We start from the raw sequence: 24,870 nt of genomic DNA, 5'->3' as shown, positions 1-24,870 counted from the left end.
GAATCTCAAATTCGATGAGTTAGTTACTGTTCTTTGGTAAAAGCAAATGAAAATTTCAAAGAATATGAAACTCGTTGACCAAGTAAGTTCCAGTCATCTCTCTGGCACTCATTCATTTAGCCAACAAATATGTATTGAATCTTGACTATGTGCCAGCACAGCATTAGATCTAGGTACATGAAGATAAATAATGCAGCTAAATGTCTAATCAGCAGATCTAAAATATCAATAAACTACATTGTTTTGCCTTCCTTATCAAAGATCAAATTATGGACTAGTGATATAATCTATTTATTTTCATTCCAATACATCCTGCAGCTGTTCTTTTCCAAGAGGTTTATAGATTTTTTGGTTTATATTTTAAATCCATTCACAGATGTATAAGGAAGTTACTTGCTATAATTGTTTTTGTGAGTTTTACTTCACTTATTACTACAATCTATAGCTCTAAGGATGCAAATTCTCTGAGTATGTTATTGTTTTATTGCCACATCATTTTTTTCATTAGTTTACTGAAGTTTTTCATGACTACAGATTATTTTTGAAATTTGTGATAATCTGTCCAGGCACAGTGGCTCACACCTGTAATCCCAGCACTTTGGGAGGCCAAGGCAGAGGGATCACCTGAAGTAGGCAGTGCGAGACCAGCCTGACCAACATGGAGAAACCCCATCTCTACTAAAAATACAAAATTACCCAGGCATGGTGGCACATTTCTGTAATCCCAGCTACTCGGGAGGCTGAGGCAGGAGAATTGCTTGAACCCATGAGGCAGAGGTTGCCATGGCCTTAGATCACATCATTGTACTCCAGCCCGGGCAACAAGAGTGAGACTCCATCTCAAAAAAAGAAAAGAAACGAATTTGTGATAATTTATATAAGTGATGGATAGCATTTATTTCTATCCTATGTGCACACTATATACATTATACTACATCATAGTGGTGTTTAAAGCAGGGTTTCTTAACATTGACACTACTGGTATTTTGAACCAGATAAGTCTTTGTTGTGTTGAGCTGTCCTTTGCATTAGGATGTTTAGTGGCATCCCTGGTTGCACCCATTAGACTCCAACAGCACTGCCCATCCCCAGCTGTGACAACCAAAATTGTCACCAGATATTGCCTAATGTACCCCGGGGTGCAAAATCACACTTGATTTAGAGTGATTACTTCAATTTAGTCCTCACAATATCCTACATCAAAGTTTCTTTAGTAAGGAATTTAAGAGTCTACCACTTGTGAAAAGTTTCAAGAGTACGGTTTCCCTTTGCCTGAGCTCTTAACTACTACGCTTTACTACCTCTCATGTTGAGTCATTCAGGACATCACTGTCCCATAACTTCAAATAAAAAGTGGGACTTAGCTTTGCCTAGAGTTGTTTGTTGATTTTTAAGTGAGAAATGAAAGAAAATGCATCTGGCTTTAGAGTGATCAAAGAGAAAGCAGCTGGAAGTCAACTACATCTCATCAGAGACATCATTCAGACAGAGCCTAGTTTTGGGAAGACATATCTGCTCCTCCACCTCCCCACTTTCCCCACATGGCCTCATCATTATAATATTCTGAAATGCACACTTTGTGTCTTAGCACAGCAACTTATAAGAGACAACATTTCAGAGCTGTGTATTGAATTGCATTAATTGGAACACACTTGCTCTTCAGGTTTCATCCCAGGTTCTCAATGAATCCAAGAAGTAGTTGCTGAATTCCAGATACCCAAACTGTGTTCATTACGAGGTGGTGAGAGAAAAGAGAAAAGGGAAGCAGTCCCTCTGGACTTCAGAAAAGCCCACGTCTGATTGGACAAAGGGTCAAAGTACAAACAAAGAAAAACCAGAGATCACAAGACTGAGCTTGAGCAAGGGGGTGAGATTGGGCATGTGACCAACATCAAGGCAGCTGAAGCCTGAGCCAGGCCCTGTCTGCCCCTCACCACCCAGTGACCTTTGGGCCCAGCAGCCTTTCTGGATCTCAGTTTTTCATCAGTTAATACATGCGTTTTAGATAAGGCTGTGATGTTTGGGGCTTGTGTATTGACTATAGTGGATGCCCAATTAGTGGGTAATTAAGGCCTAAACAAATAATACCTTTTCAAACAAATGGTATCTATCCATATGGCACCTTACAGTTTATAATACACTTTCATATTCATTATTTCATTTGATCCTTACAATGATCTCATGATATTGGCCAGGAAATTATTTTTCCCATTTAAGGTGATTAAACTGAGGCTTGGAGAGGCTGGTCAGCAGTGGAGTTAAAACTCTAGTCCACATCTTCTGAAACACAGTGTGCTTTTGCTTCTGTACCATGATGCCTCTTATGAAACATGAGGAAATACTTATCTTTTCTCAATATATCCCTTTTTTGATTTTATCATCAGCTTAAGTTGCCTCATCGGGGATACCTTTATTAAGCCCCTAAATGCAATGGGATATATCCTTCTTGTGTGTTCTCAGGGTATCCTGAATTTAACTCTTTGTAGCACCAATCACTCTGATCATTACTAATCAGTCTCTACTACTAGAGTGTAAACATATTGAGGGCAGGGCCAACATCTTCTTCAGTGTTTCATTCTTGATGTCCACCACAGTGCCTGATGATAGGTGCTCCATAAATATCTGTTAGATTAACTGAATAGGAAGACTCAGCATAAAATTTGGAGAATTCCTAAACTAGCCACTAAGAAAGTTCAATGTCAAAATTTTATTACAGTTTCCCAGTACCCAAATAATCCTATGCATTAATTCTGGGTTCCTAAGAAGCCAAGTAAGTTATTCATGTTTTATCAAAATGATTTTCATCTTCCAACTATAAAATAGAGCACATTTACATTGTCAGTTTCAATCTAATACCCTCACAGGTATACTGCCACAATTTTACGACTATAATATTGGGTAAATGGATAGATGGATTGCTAAACCTTAAATTAATATGTGTGTACTAGATTTTCTGTTAACTAGATAACAGGTTCATGGATGCAAACACTTCCAGAAGACAATTATGTAGGCAACACCGTAATTTATGATTGATTATTAATGTTTTTGCTATTTTTACAGGGTCTAATCAGCATGACTCGACCACAGACTTCTGGTTCATGTACATACTATCCATAATGTTCACCTTCTGGATCATAGTTACCTTTGTAAGATTTTAACTTTTAAAAGATCAGAAAAGGAAAGAGAAATTTGTATCAGGTGATATTTGGAATGGGGGGAATGCATAGCTTAAATGTGTAAATAATTGATACTATTACTTTGCTATATTCTTTCATTATTTTGAACATCCTTAAATAAATGAAGGAGAGGGGATCACAGAAATGCTAAGGCAATGAAAAGTGAGTAGAAACTGTTTACCAAGGTCCAAAAAGTTGTGTTTTTCCTTACAAACAAGGCAAGAGTGGGCTGAACACGGTCGTTCATGTCTGTAATCCCAGCACTTTGGGAGGCCGAGGCAGGTGGGTCACTTGAGGTCAGGAGTTCGAGACCAGCCTGGCCAACGTGGTGAAGTGAAACCCTGTCTCTACTAAAAGTACAAAAATTAGTGAGGCATGGTGGCACACAGCTGTAGCCCCAGCTATTTGGGAAGCTAAGGCAGGAGAATCGCTTGAACTGGAGAGGTAGATGTTGCAGTGAGCCGAGGTTGCAGTGAGCCAAGATCGTACCACTGCACTCCAGCCTGGGCCACACAGAAAGACTCCATCCCAAAAAACAAGAAAAGAAAAAGAAAAAAAACAAGGCAAGGTGAGGGCAAAGGGCATTTAGCAAGTGGCCTCTGAGTACATTTCAGTCCAAGTGTAATTTTATATGTAAATCAATCATTGATCTTGATTTTTTTTTTTTTTTTTTATGCCCCATAGGATTTTCTGGAGACGGCAGGTTCACTTGCGGACAGGAATTCGGCCCAGCACTATTACCAGCTCCTTCCCCCAGCTCATGTCCAATGTAGATGCAGCTTACGAAGTGGCTGAGAGGGGCACTGCTTACTTCTTCAAAGGTACCCTCCAGATCTCTCAATGAAAGAAATGGCAGGGCTGCAGTGCCCCCTCCATTTGGCATATCTAGCCCTGCCAGCATTTTCCAGTCATCATGGAGCACATTTCAGTTGCTCTTTGTCCTCAGGTTGGGTATGAAATGCCACCTACTTTTGTTATACCCGACATTGTGTAACAATGAAAGTGATGGCAGTGGCCATTAAGCTTCTTGGAACCACGCCTGTTAGGCTAGTAAGGCACTGTGTTAGGTGATAGCGCCCAGGGTGCTAAAAACCTGGTCCCTGCCACACAGGACCTCTGCTCAGAGTGACAGTGTATACTCTACTGGGACACTTTAATAAATAAAAGCCAACGTGGAACTCAGTGGGAGGTAAACAATACCCTTCCTTCTATGCTGTGGTCAGAAGCAGCCAGGAGACGAGGACACCTTTGACTTCAGGAGGTGGACACACATACCAATCTCTGGCTCTAGCCCTTTACTATTTGAGTGACTTTGCAATGTTATCTAATGGCTCTGAGCTCCAATTCTTCCTCTGCAAAGTGATTATGGCAATACAAACCTTGAAGATGTGGTGTGACAATGGCTAGTCAATGGAAGCTATCCAGTAGGTGATAACTAGCAGTTTCAGCTTATATGTTCTTGATACGGAGAGATAAGGTTAGCAAGCAAGTGCCAATTTAAGTAAAAATCATGGCATTTGCATGTCACTTGCCCATTCTCTCTCGTAGATCTCTGAAGGTGAAATGAGATTATAAATGAAGGATATCTTGAAAGACATAACATGTTAAATGTAAAACACAATCGTATCAATGTTATTGCTTTCTTAAGGCATAACTAGGGAATTTTGCCTCCAGGGAAGTTTGAAGTCTTTTACTGAACTGAATAGTTAGAAGCTTATATCTCCTGTTGGGTTATAGCCATGGCAAGTATCCCATAAACTAACGCCATTTATGAGCCTTCATAGAAATCTTTATGAGAGAAGTGCATCAATGTGTGATGCAGAGTTTTCATAAACTTTAATTTCTGTTTTCAGGTCCCCACTACTGGATAACAAGAGGATTCCAAATGCAAGGTCCTCCTCGAACTATTTATGACTTTGGATTTCCAAGGCACGTGCAGCAAATAGATGCTGCTGTCTACCTCAGGGAGCCACAGAAGACCCTTTTCTTTGTGGGAGATGAATACTACAGGTATGCCTTTTTTCCTTTTGACTGTCTATATGTATTCAATGAGAAGGATTAAAACAACAACAACAAAAAAACACAAAACCCTTCCATGAAAGAGTGCAAGGCAAGTTTGCAATAGGCCCGTTGACTCTTTTCAGCTACTGGGGTGCCAATTACAGATGGTTGGCTGTCTTCAAGATATGGAATCATCCAAATAATGAGTGACACCTTCATTCAACAATCCCATTGTTTGATCTCTAGGACATGACACATCCTGATCTTTCAATGCACTCATTAACTGGACACCTAGTGGCCTAAAAGAGTAGATGCAGCATCACCGAATCCCTAACTACCCTCTGAGAATGCCTGACTTTGCTATTATGTGAGCATAAAATGCATTCCACAATACTCCATGATTTGGGGCAAAATGAAGATGGTCCTGACCGTGGGTCTCTTTGAAGTATAGTTCTGCTGGAAGGAAAAGGCCTTATTTCTTAGTCCTTTTATCCAGCCTAGAATATGAGGATCCTTCTTATTCAAAGGAAACCATATAATTTCAATTCCTGTCCTCAGGGGCTTTGTATGAGCAAATCTGAATCAGGTGTCATCTGTCATGCAATCACTGCACATGGGGTCACACCTTATCTTAGCCACTGAGCTTCTATCCTTAGTTGACTCATGTTGAGGAACGAGTGGAGCTCCTTCAAAGATCACCCCTGCCTCTGCACACCTTCCTTCTGTTCCCAGTTTTCTCTTTTTGCCTGTTTACCTGAACATCCGAAGAGAAAAGCAAAAGCAGATTCTAAGCAGGTGACAATGCTAGACACCTTAGGCTTATGAAAGGGTCTTGAAGAAAACGGGAGAGCACCCAACTTTGTTCCCAGAACTTTCATTTTATTTCCTATCACATATTTTAAATAACCATTTTTGTGATATAAAAGAAATTTTAAAACAGATATTTGTCATCTTATTCTGATTCATATTTTCTTCCCCAATTTGGAGTTGAGAAAATAACATAAGTGAGGCATACATATATTTCATAAGAAAGCAAATTTCTTGTATAAAGAAAGAATTGCAAACAAATATGGACTCTGCTGACTCTTCTGGGCCACTGAGAGCCATGGAAGCATTGCTCAGTGTCATGTGGTGTCATGAGCTGTCACTTCCAGACCAGTGTTTAAACCACTAGGCCAGCTATTTTTCCCTCAGACCTTCCTTTTTAAAACATGATGACAAGAATTCACTTATTGAGGCCCTAATATCTGCAGGACAGAATATTATTTTCTAAAGTCTTTCTTTAAGATAAGGTGGCTGTAGTGACAGAGGAGATATACAGGAAGATAGGTATTGAGAAATCCAATTCCCCTGGTGAATTTTCAGAGAATAAAATCAAGAGAAGCATGTGTAAGCATGTGTGTTGGAGTATGAGGGCATTTATGTTAGGATTATTCAGTTAACGTTTTAAAGGGTATTCACAGTGTGATTCTCAATGGGCGAATTAACCACTCTCCCATTGTCTCTCTTGCCCATTTATCACCTGATCTTTGGTCTAATTTACCACCCACCAGCACCTACAGTAAAGCATATACCTTCAGTCAGGCTGGATTGAAGCTTAACAGCTAAGTTAAGAGATGTGGGCAGAGGTTCAAAATTCTCTGTAAGTTTTAGGATGGGGAGGTCAAGGCTCTCTGATTTTAGTGATGCTCATTGCCCCCAGAGAAAATCATACTGTACCTTTCCAACTGGCCCTCTGTGAGTATCTACTAAGGAGAAGTCTTTCATAATCTAGATAAATAGATTCACCAAAAAGTTGGTCTAGAGCATTAACCAAAATGTTAACAAGCTCATTTTTCTGGTTAAGAAAGGAAACCATGGTAGGCACTTCTAACCTTCCCAGGTTAGGGAGAGTGTTAAGTGATACAATGCATGCAGACACAGACACCTAGCAGTGTCTGCACAAAGTAGGTGCTCAAAAAGAGTTATTCTTCAGCAGCAGTAGGAACTTATATGGTAATGAACAAATAATTTCTTAACAACTTGTGATGCTTAGCAAATTGCTTAAACCTCAATATTTCTCTGAGCAGTGATTCAGTCAAAAATCTCATCAAAGGGAATATCCTTTTTAAATACTGAAGGCCCCAAACATTGGACTGAAATTGCTGCTTTTGGCAAAACATAGACACTCCCATCAGCAATGGGAGTCTTCTACTTTACACACTCCAACACACACACTGGTGTATGTACCAAGGAGTAAGACAACCCTGACCTATAGCTCAAAAGTGTAGAGAAAGCTATCATACTGGCCCTATTCATAAACACCCCTGAATTATGCACAGTGTGCTTTACAGGGCCTCATATGTGTGACATCTTATTGTCATGTGAAGTCCTCTATTGGTTTGAAATTTAATTTAGCCATTAGTATCAGAAACCCCAAAATAATTGTGGCTTAAACACATGAGGGTTTGTTTTTCTCATATATGTAAAAAGTCTGACAGTTTGGTATGGCTGACTGGTGATCACCAGGGACCCAAGTTCCCTTAAACATTTTGCTCTGCTATTCTTAACACATACTTCAATTCTCATGGTTGCCTCATGACTCGTGGTTGCCAGGGGAGCTTTAGTCATTACGTCCCTACTGTAGAAGGATGCAACTGCAAAGAAAGGACAAAGGAGACAAATGAAGTTTTGTAGGTAAGCACATGGCCACACTCAAAAATATGGAAGGTCCCAAGCCTCAAGTTATGGAATAAGAATTTCACTACATTGACATCCACTGAAAGTGTGTTAGGTCTTATTCATCTTAGACATTTATCAGGTTCTTCCTTGCCCCTCATGCTAGTTCATTCTGTGATAGAGGAATGTGCCAAGGGAAGAAAAGTCTCTGGAAATTCTCCAAGAACTCTCAGAGTTTGGACCCAGTTTTAGTGAATGAAATGCCACGAGGAAATGACCGAGGAACTTCCTCCACAGAGGATTGAAGGTTGGCTTGGGGCCAGGTTGGATTAGACTCTAAAAGGGAGAACCCATGTCTCTGTGTGGTAGTTACTTACAGGGGAGCAGCACACAGAGGACCACAATGCCAAATCCAAATAGGAGGCTCTACTATGTTGATGCCATTACATGCTACATCAGCAAATGACATATTGGTTAAACTTTGCCAGCTAGAGACACTTCCCCTTACTTTTATTCCTTCCTTTTCTCTTTCTAGCAGGCCCTAATGGTTCCATCAGTTTTTCATTTTTTACATTATTTCCACTTCCTATGGCTAATTTCTTTTTTTAGATGTTCCCCCTTGCCTACCAGTAGCAGAGCAGTGGCTACATCAAGGGATTTCTGGGGGAAGGGGGTGTCACCACCTCCATAATTCTTCAAGATAGTCAATGATTTCTGAATGTTATGCAAAGTGACTTGCAAATCTGCGGGTCCTACCCCTTTTCAATCATATTGCCCCTCTACCCTGAATCACTCTTTCTATACAGTCAGACTCAGGACATCATTGCTGCAAAGTAGAATATGTCTTCCACATTCTCTCCTTCCTGAATGCCTCAGAAATACTAGAAATAGATGTTTTATTTGAGGATTTTATAGTCACCATAAATAAATAAATAATAAGTAACAAAAAGAAGTAAGATGAAATAGGGTTCAAAAATCTTGTTTCTTCATGTTTTAAATTTTAAAAAATTTATGACTAAACTACCACATTCAACCTACATTTATTAGATGTATAATGTGTCAGCCTGTGTACTAGTCACATTCAAGAGAAGGTGTAGAGTTTGCTGGTTAAGAATGGGCAGAAGTAAAAGAGTCCTAGTGTTCACCTTAACTCTACCAACAATCATCTGGCAACTTGGACCACCTTTCTGTCTTAGTTTCATCATCTGCAAAATAGGGGTAGAAATACTATACATTTCCTAGAATTATGGCATTGAAAGATAAAAATGTGAAATGCCTGTCACATAATAAGCATTCAGTTCATGTTGGGTGAACAGGCTTACAGTTGAGGGTAAATATATAGATAAATAACTAACAGAAATCCCAGTGCCAAAAGTGCCCTGATTCAAGACTTCAAGGAGATCAGCTGGTCAAAACAAAGAGGATATGGCCAACTTAGCAAAATAATCAGGAAATAATTCTTAGAGGAAGTGATGGCTGAGCTCCATTTTGAGAGTTGTGTAGGAGTTTCCCAGACAGAGGCTGAGGTGCAGGTGGGTGGCTTCCAGGCAGAGAAAGCGGTTAAAGCAAAGGCACTGATGCACAAAATAGCATGTGAGCATGGGGAAAACCTCGAGCAGTTCAGTATGACTAGAATATAGACTAAAATCAAAACGGTGGCCCAAGGAAACCAGGGTACAGATCAGGTAGGGTCAATGCCTTTCTAGGGAGATCAGTGTTTATTCTGCAGAGAAGAGGGACATGTTAAATATCTTTGACAAGGGAGAAACTCAGTAAGATTCATGTTATAAAAATAACACTCTGCCAGCAATGTGACTGATTTAGAGGGAAATGAGACTTGAAACCAGAAAAACTAGTTAGGCCAAAAGGCAGTGGAAAGCATACTCAAAGTTCTCAAAGAAAAAACTCAACCAAGAATCTTACATCCACCAGAGTTATCTTTCAAAAATGAAGGAGAAATGAAGGCATTCCCAGAGAAACAAAAACTGAGAGAATTTGTTACTTGCAGATTGCCTAACCAGAGATACTAAAGAAAGTTCTTTAGGCTGAAAGCAAGTGAGCCTAGATAGCAATTCAAGCCCCCACAAATATCCAGAGAGCATCAGTAAGTGTAATTATGTAAAAGACAGCGTAAATGCACATTTCTTCTTCTTTATTCTCTTAATTTAAAAATGGAAAATCAATTATATTAAACAATATGCATATTATTGCATAATTGTATTATTAAGGCTATAACATGTAGAAAGAAATATATTTATCAATAACATGAAGGAAGTAGGTGGGAGCAAAACTGTATTTGACTTAAAAAAAAATGACACTAGATGGTAACTAAATTTCACAGGAACGAAAGAACAGAACCAAAAATGGCAAATAAGACAATTAATGTAACAAAAGCTGCAAATATATACATCCTCTCTTTTCTCAGCTTCTTTAGAAGACATTAAATTATATAAAATAATAATTATAACAATTAATTTGGGGCTTCAGATGTATATCGATATAATACGTATAACAATAATAACACAGAAGGAAGGGGAGAGAAATAGAGTTACATAGGAGTAATGTTTCTATATCTCACTGGAATTAATTTAGTATAAGTCTTAAGATTTTTGTAAGTTAAGATGTATATGGCAAGCCCTACATCAATCACTAAGGAAATCACTTAGGAAAATATAGTTAAACAATTATAAAAGAAATTAAAATGTTACATTAGAAAATTTTTACTAATGCAAAAGAAAACAGTGAGGATGAATAGAGGAACCAAAAAGACATGAGTTATATAGAAAACAAAAAGTAAAATGGCAAGCATAAATCCAACTTTATCAATGACTTTAAATGTGAATAGATTAAACAATCTAATCAAATGGCAAAGACTGCCAGATTGGATTGTAAAAAACAAGACCCAACTATATGCTGTCTACAGGAGATACATTTTAGGTTCAAAGATACAAATAGATTGAAAGTAAAAGAATGGAAAAAATATGTCATGCAAATAGCAACTATAAGAAAGCTTGAATGGCTATACTATTATCAGGCAAAACAGACTTTGAAATAAAAAATGCTACTAGCAATAAAAAAGGACATTTTATAATGACAAAAAGTCAATATACCATGAAGACATAATTATAAACATATGTGCATCTAACACAGGGCCCCAAAAATGTATGAAGCAGTAATTGACAGAAATGAAGGCATAACTCAATAATGAAACAATAATAAAGATTTCAATACCCCACTTTCAATAATGGATAGGACAACTAGAGAGATCAACAAAGAATAAAAGACTTGAACAATGCTATAAACCAACTAAACCTAACATATATATATAGAATGCTATACCCAAAAAGAGCAGAATACACATTCTTTTCAAGTGAACATGGAACATTCCCCAGAATAGACTATATGTTAGGCCACCACACAAGTCTCAACAAATTTAAAACAACTTAAGTCATACAAGTATCTCGTCTGATCACAATAGAATAAAGCCAGAAATCAGTACTAGAAAGAAAACTAGAAAACTGACAAATACATGGAAATTAAACAACACACTATTAAACAACCAATAAGTCAAAGAAGAAATCACAAGGGAAATTAGAAAGTACTTAGAAATAAGTGAAAATTAAAATACAACATACCAGAACTTATGGGATGCAGTGAAAGCAGAACTCAGAGAAAAATTTATAGCTATAAATGCCTATTTTAAAAAGGAGAAAAATCTCAAATCAATAACTTCACCTTCCACTTTGAGGCAATGGAAAATCAAGAACATATTAAACCTAAAGCAAGAAGAAAGAAGGAAATATAAACATTATAATGCAAATAAATAAAATAGATGATAAATAAACAATTTGAGAAAACCAACAAAATTAAAGGTTGGTTCTTTGAGAAAATAAACAAAAGTGACAAACTTTCTACTAGATTGACCAAATAAAAAAGAAAAAAAAATTTATTTTTTTGAGGCAGAGTCTTGCTCTTCCCCCTGGGGCTGGAGTGCAGTGGGGCGATCTCGGCTCACTCACTGCAAGCTGCACCTCCTGGGTTCACACCATTCTCCTGTCTAAGCCTCCCGAGTAGCTGAGACTACAGGCACCCACCCCCATGCCTGGCTAATTTTTTTTGTATTTTTTAGTAGAGACGGGGTTTCACTGTGTTAGCCAGAATCGTCTCAATCTCCTGACCCTGTGATCCGCACGCCTCAGCCTCCCATAGTGCTGGGATTACAGGCGTGAGCCACCGCGCTCGGCCAAAAGAAAAAATTAAAATTACTAAAATCAGAAATAAAAGAGGAGACATTACTACCCACCTTACAGAAATAAAAAGGGTCATAAAGGAATACTGTGAACGATTGTATACCAATAAATTAGGTAACTTAAATGAAATGGACAAATTCCTAAGAAGATACAATCTAGTGAAACCGAGTCAAAAAGAAATACACAGTCTGAATATACCTACAATAAGAAAAGAGATTAAAGTAGTAATCACAACTATCCACAGAGAAAAGCCCAGGCCCAGAAGTATTCACTGGTAAATTCTACCAATACATTTAAAGAAGAATTAATATCATTTTTTAACAAACTCCTCCAAACCTTAGAAGAGAACAGAATTAATACCAATTTTTCACAGACTTTTCCAAAACATAGAAAAGGAGAAAACACTACCTAACTCACTGAAGTCAGCATTATCCTTATACCAAAATCAGACAGAAACATCACAAGAAAATAAAGCTTCAGACCAATATCTATTATAAATATGGCTACAAAAATCCTCCAAAAACACTAACAAACTAAATCCAGCAATATATAAAAAGAATTATACACCAAGACCAAGTGGGATTTGTCACAGGAATTCGAGATTGGTTTAATATCCAAAAATCAATTAATGTAATGTACCATATCAATAGAATAAAAACAAAAATCATATAATCATCTCAATAGATGCAGTAAAAGCATTTGGCAAAATTCAACATTATTTCATAATAAAAAACATTCAAAAACCTAGGAATAAAAAAATCCCTTCTCAAATCAATAAAGAGCATCTATGAAAACCCATAGCTGATGGCATAGTCAGTGGTGAAAGACTGGATGCATTTCTCCTAAAATCAAAAACAAGACAAAAATTTCTGCTCTCATCTCTCCATTCACATTGTACTGGAGGACCTAAACAAGAGAATTAAACAAGAATAAATGAAATAAAAATTATCCGGATAGGAAAGAAAGTGAAACTATTTCTTTTTGCATATGGTATTATCTTTTAAATAGAAAAACCCTAGAGAATACTCTAAAAAAACTTTTAGAAATAATAAATGAGTTCAGAAAGGCTGAAAGGAATGAGTTCAATGTTTTAATCAATTGCGTTTTTATACACCTCAACAAACAATTTGAAAATGAAATTAAGAAAGCAATTCTGCCTGGAATAGCATCAAAAAGAGTCGAATACTTAGAAATAAATTTAACAAAAGAAATGGAAAATTTTGTTTTGTAGTCTGAAAACTACAAAACATTGTTGAAAGAAATTAAGCAAGATCTAAAGGGAGTGATACCTCATGTTCATGAATCAGGATATTTTTAAGATGATAGTAGTCCCCAAATTGATCTGTATCAATCAACACAATCTCTATCAGAATACCACTAGTTTCTTTGTAGAAATTGATAAGTTTTTCTTGAAACTCAAAACTCACAGGCCTAGAATAGACAAAATATCTTTAAAAAGAACAAAGTTGGAGGATTCGTACTTCCCAATTTCAAAAATTACTGCAAAGAAACAGTAACTAAGACTGTGATATTAGCATAAGGATAGCCGTATATGTTAGTGGAATAAAATTTAGAGTTCAGAAATAAATCCATGTATCTATGGGCAGCTGATTTTTGACAAATATATAAAGTCATTCAATGGAGAAAAATGGTATCTTCAACAAATGGTCCTGGAAGGAGTGGACAGCCACATGCAAAAGAATGGACTTAGACCCCTACCTCACAACATATACAAAAATTAACTCAAAATTGATCAAATTCCTTAAATATAAGAGCTAATATGACATAACTCTTAAAGGAAAATATAAAGATAAATCTCCATGAGCTTGGATTTAGCAATGAATGCTCAGATACACCACCAAAAGCATAAGCAAAAAGAAAAAATGGACAAGTTGGGCTTACTCAAAATTAAAAACTTTTCTACTTCACAGCACACTATCAACAAAGTAAAAAGACAAACCAGGGAATGGGAAGAAACGTTTGTAAGTCATGTATCTGATAAAGAACTTGTGTGTAGAATATATAAAGGACTATTCAATTAATAACAAAAATAACTCAGTTAAAATATGGGCAAAAGATCTAAATAGACATTTCTCCAACAAAGATATACAAATGGCCAGTAAGCACATGAAAAGATGCTCAACATCAATAGTCATGAGAAAAATGCAAATGAAACCCACAGTGAAATACTTCTTCACACCTACTAGAATGCACTGTCAAAAAGTCAGATAATAATAAGTGTTGGTGAGAATATGGAGAAATCAGAACCCTCATATATTGGTAGCAGAAATGCAAATTAGTATAGTCACTTTGGAAAGCAGTCTCCTTCTCCTCAAAAAGTAGAAATTAGAATTATCATTTGACCCAGAATTCCACTTTCTCTTGAGGATATACCCAAGAGAAGTAAAAACGTAAGTCCACATAATAGCTGTATACAAATGTTCATAGCAGCATTATTCATAATAGACAAATGCTGGAAATAACCCAAATCTCCATCAAGTGTTGAATGGATATATGAAATGTGATAAATTCATACAATGGAATATTATTTGCCCACAAAAATGAATGAAGTGCTGGTAAACGGTACAACATGGATGAATCTTGAGAGCATTATACTAAATGAAAGACGTCAGTCATGAAAATCTGCATATTATATAAAATGTCCATAATAGGCAAGTTTAAACAGACAGAAAGTAGATAGTGATTGTCTAGGTGTGGTTGAGATAGAGGGATGGGGGTGTGGGATATGGGGCCTTATAGTGAAAAGGTATAAGGTTTTTGTAGGGGCGGGTGATGGCAACATTCTAAAATTGATTGTGTTGATGGTAGCACAATTCTGTGACTATAGTCATACATCACTTGCTTAACAGTGGGGCTGTGATCTGAGGAATGTGTCATTAGGTGATTTGGTCAATCAGCGAACATCATAGAGTGTACTTACACAAACCTAGATGGTATTGCTTACTACCCACTTAGGCCATATGGTATACCCTATTGCTCCTATAGCTCCTACAGACCTATTCAGCATGATACTGTACTGAATATTGTAGGCAATTGTAATACAATGGTAAGTATTTGTGTATCTAAACATAGAAATGGTATAGTAAAAATACAGTGTTATAATCTTATGGGACCCCTATCATGTATATGGTCTGTCATTTCCTGAAATGTCAATATATGGCAAATGACTGTGCACTAAAAAAACCACTGAATTGTTCAAATAAAAGTGAGAACGATTGCAAGAATTCTGCCAAAGATGATGAGTTTGGGAGTTGGAGTAGATTTGATTGTTCTTCAAATGGTAGAAAACATAGGTCTGGGTGACTGACTAGTTGGGGGTAATTTCCTTAACAAATGGGTTTTCAATTTTGGCATTTATCAAGACAGTAAACTTAAGAAATGAAGCAGATTTAGGGGAACAAGAAGCAGTTTCATTTTGTACATATGGAGTTTGACATGCTGGTGAGAAATGAGAAGAAAAATATCAAAAAGAGATTTGGACATACAGATCTTGAACTCAAGAACACTCAGGCTGGAAAGATAAGCTTGGAATTCATCATGTAATCAGGTGGTGATTGAGGCCATGTGAGGATATAAGCCTGCCCAGGAAGATGGAGTACAAGGGCAGCACGTGATGTTTGTTACAGAAAACACAGAATATATGAAAGGGAAAGAAATTCTTCAATGGCCAACACCTGCAACATCTTTTCATCCTCATTTAATGATTTTCTTCTATTTTTTTCCTGGCAGTTTTCCCCATTTCTAAGTAACTATGTATGCAATCTTGTGTCCTGACATTCTTCTACTTAATATTGTAGGATACATATTTTTCTATGTTTTTACAAATTATTTGTCCCAGAATCTCCTCACAATCATTTTCCTCATGGGGTCCTGTTTCCTGACTCTCATCTGGGATTGTACACGGCAGCTTCCTCCTCTCCTGCCTTCTCTTCGTTCCAGATCACTCTCCTACCTGCCCTTCTCTAGTATAGATCACAAAGGCCACTTCATTCATGAAAGCCATGTGATGTCCGGCTGAAATCATTAACTTCAAAATGGAATTTCAGATTTCTATTTCACTGTCCCTCCTGACCCACACTGTAAGGTCACCTTGAGAAAACTCCCTGAAACCATTTCAGAAACCTTATCAGTAAATTCCCCCTTTTTGCCGCCCTTTCTTGCATTCTGTTCAAGCATCCTTTAGCAAACTCAGATCCCCATTTAATGCTTCTAAGAGGGTAGAATGGAGTCAGTTATGCCCTTGACATATGACTGAAATCAGCACAATCAAAACACCAAAAATACCTAACAAATCTAAGTTCTAAGCATACAGATGAGGTTAAACAAAAATGCAGGCACTTTACCAAAACAGACTCTGAATCCTTAGAATACAAATGTGGAGAGTAAGACAACATATTTGAAAAACTACATCACATATCTGTTGTAGGCAATGATTTATTTAATATATATTAAATGTAAATACTTTGAATCAATATTAAATGATGTAACAAATGCCCATAAAGGAAATAAACATAATTCAGATCACTATTTCTAGTTTGGTATTTAGGTTTCACAAATAAGACCTCAGTGATGAGAGGATATATGCAATGATTTTAGCAGATACTCAAGATATAGTTGATTCTCAATAAAAATTGTATTTATTTCCTTAATATTGAAATTCAGTTACTATTTCTTGATGACTGGCTCACTATGTGCCAGGAATCATGCTGAGCATTTTCTCATATTCTCTCATTGTCCCATCTACCTTTGCAACAATCTTGAGAAGTAGGTATTTCTTTTATTTCCATTGAACATTGTGTCTCTGAGAGGTTACATGATTCACTCAAGATCATGCAGCTACAGTGGTCCATCTGAAGCTGCATTTCGTGTCCTCTGAATCCAAATTCAGTGGGCCTTCCCAACCATCACATATGTTCATTCTTCAATTCTCTTCATCATTTATTTGTTGTTAGTCAAAATGCCCATGATCTTCATCCTATCATATAATCTCCTTTTCTGTTACTCTCAGCAAAATCCTCACCACACCAGCAGACCTACTTCATCTTAATCCCCTCTCTGACTTGCTTCTCCAGACTGCCTCCCACATTTTTTAGCCCTCCTTTTTCACCCCTTCTCAACCTTGCCTACCACCGCAAATATTACCTTGTAAAGTAAGTTTAAAGATTAAACTCCTTAATGACTTAGGATCCCAGATCAAACCACAAAGTTCACTCAACCTTATATTGACAAGTCAGAGTTCATTGTTCTTGGGGCCAAAATAAACGATAAAGTCGGCTGGCTTGGGCCTGCTCTTGGTGCTACATGTGCCACGTGTGTGTGTGTGTGTGGTGTGTGTGCGTGTGTGTGTGTGTAAATTGTCTCTTACCCTCATGACCACTGTTTTCCAGATGAGAAAAACCAGGGTTCAGAGCTCAAAGTACGTTCTCCTGATCACGGAGTCAGCAGGTAACAGAGTCAGAAATTCAAACCCAGTACCATCAGACTGTACATGTTGAGCTCTTTGGACTATAACAGGAAGCCTTAAATATCTGTCCAGAAACAAAGGGCTAGATCATCACAAAGTTCTCACCAGTTCACAGCTAAATAAGAACTGTACAATATTATAAATCAAGGAGCTGCAGTCTATGTCACCATAAAAACAGATTATTGGCGAAAACCATCTTTTATTCTGAGTTTATGTCCTTTCTGCCTTTTTGGTGTTAACGTTTCTTTTTCTTTGTGAAAGGATTATGAAAACAGGTGGTAACCAAGGTAATCAAGGTTAAATGGTAATGTTCTCACTTAGTGAAATGAAAAGTAGGTAACCTTGTGTTTGTTATGCAGGCCACTGCATAATGTCTACACATAAGGTCCACATGAAATATTAATTGTTATAGTTAATATGGATAATATGCTGGGACAGTTAGCTTCCACCCCTAGCTCCAGACATTCTGTAGAGCAGCTCAGACTTGCACTTAGTTTCAGCCTGAGTATGTCTTTTTCAATGTTTGCCTCCGGCTCAACATCACTAGAGAGTTGTCCCTGGCCTGTGTAGTCATAGCCACACAAAAGGCACATTTCAAGAGACGGTGGGTGGGATCTGCTGCCACAGGAAATTTCTCAGTAGCCCAGGCACTGGGAGAAATTGTCTGACCTTTTGGCGGGAAAGGAGTGGGGTGTCCACCTGGGAGTGTCCCCATTTGGAACTCTGTGCTAATGAAGAAGGGACTTTCTCAAACTTTAAATGAAGTCTGATTCTCATACAAGTCATGCTGACTCACACGGTCACAGTCTTTTTTTAACAATGAGTAATTTAGATCACAAAGAGATGTATTAATCAATCTTCAGAGTTATCATTGAATGCTGGTTGCTGATCCAGAAAAAGAAATCAGGTCTACTATTCAGTCAGTCATATAAGCTTTCCAGGAAACAAAAGCAATGAAATTCAAGTAAATTGGTTTAAAAGGCAGAAGTTCAATTATTACATATTTACTTGGTTCTTATTTACTTATTGTTCACACATTTGTTTATTTGTTCAATGTGCATTATCTGTTCAACCCTTTCTGCATGGATACATAGCATAAGTTCATGAATAAAAGCCCCTATGAAAGGCTTTCAATTGTTTGATGAACCAAGGAATTGACAGAGAGAGAACTAACTACAACAATAAACAAGGCAATAAAAAATATAGAGAGTTCCTTTCAAATGGCAAGGTTTTTTTGAGTTAACAGAACATGTTGCTATAATATGTAGAATGAAGAATTCTAAACAATGTATGTGGAAATTTTTTGGAGACTGCTTTAAGCAAGTGACTTCCAAACTTGTGGTACCAGAATCTCAGGGACATGTGAGCATAGTGATAAAGGTCTATAATCTCTTTTAGGTATTTTAAGAGCCCAGTTTAAACAACAACAAGGGCCAGGACCAGTGGTTTATTCCTGTAATCCCAGCACTTTGGGAGGCTGACGTGGGAGGATTGCTTGAGACCAGGAGTTTGAGACCCGCCTGGGCAGCATGGCAAGACCTTGTCTCTAAAAAAAATAAAAATTATCCAGGGTGTGGTAGTACATGCCTGTATTCCCAGTTACTCAGGAGGATGAGACAGGAGGATCACTTGAGCTTGGAAAGTCAAGGCAGTGGTGAGCCATGATGGCACCACTGCGCTTCAGTCTGGGCAACAGAGTGAGACCACATCTCAAAAGAAACAAAAACACAACAAAGAAAAAATAAATAAACCACAACATAAGTGCATGTGTATGTGTACATGACAGAGAGAGAAACCTAAATAAGTTATAAGTGTGCATATGCCTGATCAGTATAGTGTCATTTACAACCAGTAAAAACCTCTTAGTAATATTATTTACGAAATAATACTTTTTCTAGCTATGATGAACGGAAAAGGAAAATGGAAAAAGACTATCCAAAGAATATTGAAGAAGAATTTTCAGGAGTAAATGGCCAAATCGATGCTGCTGTAGAATTAAATGGTGAGTGTTTCCACTGAAAGCTTTCTTCATGAAAACTATCATAAGAAGTCTGGGCTCTGCTTTAACACAACAGAAAGTGGATTTCCAAGTGGGAGTCATTGATTCTTATATTTGGTCTTAGGTCCTTTCATAAATTTATCTAAACAGATTATCCACTAGAAAGAGTAACTATAAAAGTTCTGGTATTGTAGTTCTCTTTTTCCTAATGGAAAGTGTGTGTGTGTGTGTGTGTGTGTGTGTGTGTGTGTGTTTTAAGACGGAGTCTCGCTCTGTGGCCAGGCTGGAGTGCATTGGCGCAATCTCTGCTCACTGCAACCTCTGCCTCCCAGGTTAAAGCGATTCTTCTGCCTCACCCTCCCAAGTAGCTGGGACTACAGGTGCACATCATCACTTCCAGCTAATTTTTGTATTTTTAGTAGATGGGGTTTCACCATGTTGACCACCTAACGGAAAGTTTTTAAAGTATAGCTTCAATCGATTCGTCAGCTAGATCATAAAGTCTACCTGGGTCAAGATTACCTTTTCTATCTTTAAAGTACACATAGTCTTGGCCGGGGGCAGTGTCTCACACCTGTAATCCCAGCACTTTGGGAGGGTGAGGTGGCAGGATCGATTCAGCCCAGGAATTCAAGACCAGCCTGAGCAATATGGCAAAACTCTGTCTCTACGAAAAAGTTAGCTGGGAATAATGGCACACACCTGTAGTCCCAGCTACTCAGGATGCTGAGATGGGAGGATTACTTGAGCTCAGGAGGTCGAGGCTGCAGTGAACTGTGATTGTACCGCTGAACTCTAGCCTGGGCAACAGAGTGATACCCTGTCTCAAAAAAATATATATATATATATTCTCAAGCTTCTCAGTGCTTTTTCCCACTCCATCATCCAATTCCTGCAATTTAACACATAGCTAGGAAAGTTGAATAGAACTTTGTCAAATAAATTTAATTGAATCTTCTGAATCAGTCAGCACACTCTTCCTGAAAAAACAGCACAGGGCTGGACACTGTTCAGAAGTGCAAAGACGATTCCAGACGTGGCCTCTGCTCTCACAGAATGGTTCACCCAACACAGATGAAATGACTGGAAAACAGACCATCTATAATTTAGTATTGAGTCATGTAGTAGACTTCACAATAATTGCAAGAGCTGATCTGAGAATTAAAAGATCAGAATCGGCAGCAGTCATTGGAAATTTTATAGTGAGACTTCAGATGGGTTTTGAAGATTGGCCAGAGGCTTAACTAGGCAAAGAGAAGGGGAGGGGCTTCCTGGAGGAGAACAGCCTGAGCAGAAGCACAGCACATAACTGAGCATAACACATTGGATGACCCCAACGAGAAGGCCTTACCCTAGCTGGAACAAGGAGAAAGCTCAGAAATGACTGAGAAGTTGAGGAGTCAGGTTCTAGGGCATGAAGACAGAAGACAAGCTAACTGCCATCTGACAAATTCACAATTCCTCTTTGGTGACACTTTAAGAAAGTGACCATGACAAATCCTTCCATTTATATATGTGCTGGTCATCTTCAGTAACCACAATTTCAACTTTGTCTCTTTTAGGCTACATTTACTTCTTTTCAGGACCAAAAACATACAAGTATGACACAGAGAAGGAAGAAGTGGTTAGTGTGGTGAAATCTAGTTCCTGGATTGGTTGCTAAATAGAAAAGCGTAGTCTTCCCAAGCAATGAGGACGACTGCAAGCAGCTTCTAACTGGATCTTAAGGACTAAAGCAGAATGTAGGATAGGGATTCTTTCCATGGCCTTCAAATCAAATTAGAATTCATTGAGAATAATAATACCTCCAAATTTTTTCATAGTTGTATAATCAGAATCCACATTAAAAAGTTTCTATGTGGACACCTCTATACAAAATCCAAATCAACACCACGCCCTCTGCAGTTAGACACCATTATTTTTTTCTTACCTAATATACTGAAGCAAATTAATCAGTTTGATTTTTATTTCCAGAAGGAAGACTAGTGGTGGATCCCATGACATATATTGTAATTCTTTTCACAGGAAATGTCAGTACCATATGAATTATAATTATTTGCAAGCAATGGCTTTTGTGGCTATCATTTGGCCATCATTTGTTATAATAAATTTCCCAATTTTTACTTAAAAGACATCACAACAAAATATTGCATAAGAGCTGTTTCTTGTGTGTTTAACTTTGTGTCTACTCACTGGTGTCTGATGTAGGCTTAGGTGGATAAACCTATTCAAACAAATTTTTGTAGTAGGCAAGAGATGGGCACTTTGCAACTGGAAAATTTTTTAACAAAAGCTAATAAAATGTTTTAATAGAACAGTTCCTCTTTTCTTTTTTCTGTTAATATTTACTAGCTTCTGTAATACTTTATTTGGCCACCCACACATCCTGTGTACCTATAGAAAAATTAAACCATAAGATAGCATCATAAGTACACAGACCCAGAAAAAGATAACAGTAACTCATTCTGCTTCCTGCTTGCTGAAAACAGCCTCAGTGACCCAGCTAAGTGAGTGTCTTTTGAATAGTCTTCCATTCAGGGAAGTTCATCTTTTTGTTTTAGTTTTTCTTACTTCAAGTTAAACCTTTTTCTGCTACCTAGTGATCAGTATAGTTAAAACTATGGCTCTGTCATTCTTATAATTTTGCTTTAATCTTACTCTCTAGAATGTAAAGATTCTAAAATATTTTAGTGGTTCTAAAATTGAATGATAAAATACTTCTAATACTTCATAGACCTCCTGATACATGTACAGTGTTTAACAGATGCTACTATTGTTACCATCATTTATTAAATTTGTTTCATACAGTCACTTAAAAGACCTAACATTAAGAAGGGTTGGGGTAGTTACTCAAGATTATTCTACATTTTCCATTTGGTTTCTGTTACTGAAAGTGACCACTTACAGTCCACCAGATGTTGAATATTTGTTGAAGACAAGGTCTGGCATCCTTGCCTTCTAATGTCAAGGTGCTTCTATAGAGGAGAAAAGTCACTTTTGCAAAAACTGCTAAGAAGGACTTCTTACTGTCAATAAGCAAGGAGGAAAACAGGCTGGCAATTTCTTAAAATGTTTAACGTAGACTTACCCTATGACACAACAGCAATTTCACTCCTAAGTGTATACCTATGAGAAATTAAAACATGTCTACACAAAAAACTTGCACACAAATGTTCATAGCATCATCATTTATAATAGCCAAAGAGTAGAAAAATGTCCATTGAGTAATGAATGAATACATAAAATGTGGCAAATTCAGACAATAGAATGTTATTTGACAATAAACAGAAATGAAGTCCTAACACATACTATAACATGGATGAAGCTTGAAAACCTCATGCTAAATGAAAGAAGCCAGACAGAAAAGTTCACATATTGTATGATTCTATTTATATGAAATGTTCATAATAAAAAAATCTATGGAGACAAAAAGCAGACCAGTGCTTGTCAGTAATTGGGAGAGGGGCTTATAAGGAGTGACTACGAATGGGTATGAGGTTCTTTTTTTCGGAATAATGAAAATCTTCTAAAACTGACGATGATGATGGTTGTACAACTCTGTGAATATATTCAAAGCCATTAAACTGTACACTTTACATGAGTGAATTATATGTTATGTTAACTATATCTCAATAAAGCTGCTACATAAAAAAAAAAACAAAAACAAGATCAAAGTAGTGTGGTGATCCATGGAGGTCATGCATCTAGCAACTGTGTCAGGGACCACATGGCAATGAAGCACCAGCCTGAGGACATTCAGTGCTGCGCGAACCAGCCAGATGTCCTCCTCATGTCCAGCACTAGCCCAGGACTGTGCACACAGAAGACACTTCACTAGTCAACGAATTCACTGAAAGCAATAAAGCATATGCTCTCAGGTCTGGCTCATGGATTCAAACTCCAGATCTTCCATTTTCAACTATGTGATGTTGACCAAATTCCCTCATCCTCATTCTCTGTCTCAATGTCTTCCTCTCTAAAAATGGAATAATGGCAGTTTTTATCTCCTAAGGATATTTAGAGGCTTAAATATATGAGTCAAAATATGCAAAGTAGTCCCTGGCACTCTACAGGGGCTCTATAATTGTTGTTTTTGAAGTCATTAGAGTTCATTTTGTGTTGTGATATTTTGGAGAATTTGTATATATCCCTTGAGATAGCTAAAAATTGGATGAGCTATAATATCACAAGAATTAATAATCAATGACCTGAAATTTTTATCTTCCAAATGTCAAATTAAATCAAATAATTAAAAAATACTATGTTTATCCCCCGTCTCCAAAAAATAATTCTTATAAATCATTATTTTTTGTTGAGTTAAAGAACTCTTGGCTCTTAGGCCAGGCGTAGTGGCTCACACCTGTAGTCCTAATACTTTGGGAGGCTAAGGTGGATAGATCCCTTGAGCTCAAGAGTTTGAGACCAGCCTGAGCAAGATGGTGAGACCCCGTCTCTACTAAAAACACAGAAAATTATCTTGGCACGGTGGCACATGCCAGTAGTCCCAGCTACTTGGGAGCCTGAGGTGGGAGGACCACTTGAGCCCAGGGGTCAGAGGTTGCAGTGAGCTGAGATTGTGCCACCGCACCTGCCTGGGTGACAGAGCAAGACCCTGTCTCAAAAAGAAAACACTTGGCTCTCAGATATAAAATTATTATGTATTGGCCGGGCGCGGTGGCTCAAGCCTGTAATCCCAGCACTTTGGGAGGCCGAGACGGGCAGATCACGAGGTCAGGAGATCGAGACCATCCTGGCTAACACAGTGAAACCCCGTCTCTACTAAAAATACAAAAACTAGCCGGGCGAGGTGGCGGGCGCCTGTAGTCCCAGCTACTCGGGAGGCTGAGGCAGGAGAATGGTGTAAACCCGGGAGGCGGAGCTTGCAGTGAGCTGAGATCCGGCCACTGCACTCCAGTCCGGGTGACAGAGCGAGACTCCGCTTCAAAAAATAAATAAATAAATAAATAAATAAATAAATAAAATTATTATGTATTTTGGAAAGATACAGTCTCTCTAAAGCACAAGAAGGGGTGATTGTGTCATAACATAGAGCACTTATCCTCATGTGATACAAGAATTTTGAGCAGAAATAATTTATAACGTATACTACTCATTTGGCTTCCGAGTAACTGAGTGCAAACATGACTCATTGAATAACAGTTTTGGACAAAGTGTGGTTGAAGTACTGCCTTGAGGATCACGAGGTAGCAAAACAGAGTTCACTTCCTGATGAATTCTGTGCATTATCCTATTAACCTCAGTGATGACTCTTTGTGGGCAGAGACCTTTGAAAGCACTAGA

At 37.8% G+C, this 24,870-nt stretch overlaps 1 protein-coding gene and 1 long non-coding RNA gene across 2 annotated transcripts in view; one reads left to right on the top strand and one right to left on the bottom strand.

The window, feature by feature from the left end:
• Positions 1-21,714, top strand: part of MMP20 (matrix metallopeptidase 20) — a 48,540-nt gene extending 26,826 nt beyond the window's left edge. The window contains exons 7-10 of the mRNA XM_033204752.1: positions 3,861-3,997; positions 5,030-5,186; positions 19,469-19,572; positions 21,132-21,714. Coding sequence (XP_033060643.1) covers positions 3,861-3,997; positions 5,030-5,186; positions 19,469-19,572; positions 21,132-21,232 — 499 coding nt within the window. The 3' untranslated portion in view covers positions 21,233-21,714. The remainder of the gene's footprint in view (positions 1-3,860; positions 3,998-5,029; positions 5,187-19,468; positions 19,573-21,131) is intronic.
• Positions 1-24,870, bottom strand: part of LOC117080138 — a 59,607-nt gene that overhangs the window by 18,468 nt on the left and 16,269 nt on the right. The gene's annotated exons all lie outside the window — the stretch shown is intronic.

The sequence above is a fragment of the Trachypithecus francoisi genome, unplaced genomic scaffold (genome assembly GCF_009764315.1).
Source record: "Trachypithecus francoisi isolate TF-2019V2 unplaced genomic scaffold, Tfra_2.0 Lachesis_group8, whole genome shotgun sequence".
Lineage (NCBI taxonomy): Eukaryota > Metazoa > Chordata > Mammalia > Primates > Cercopithecidae > Trachypithecus > Trachypithecus francoisi.
The sequence above is the reverse complement of the archived record's forward strand: the minus strand, read 5'-3'. Positions and strand labels throughout refer to the sequence as shown.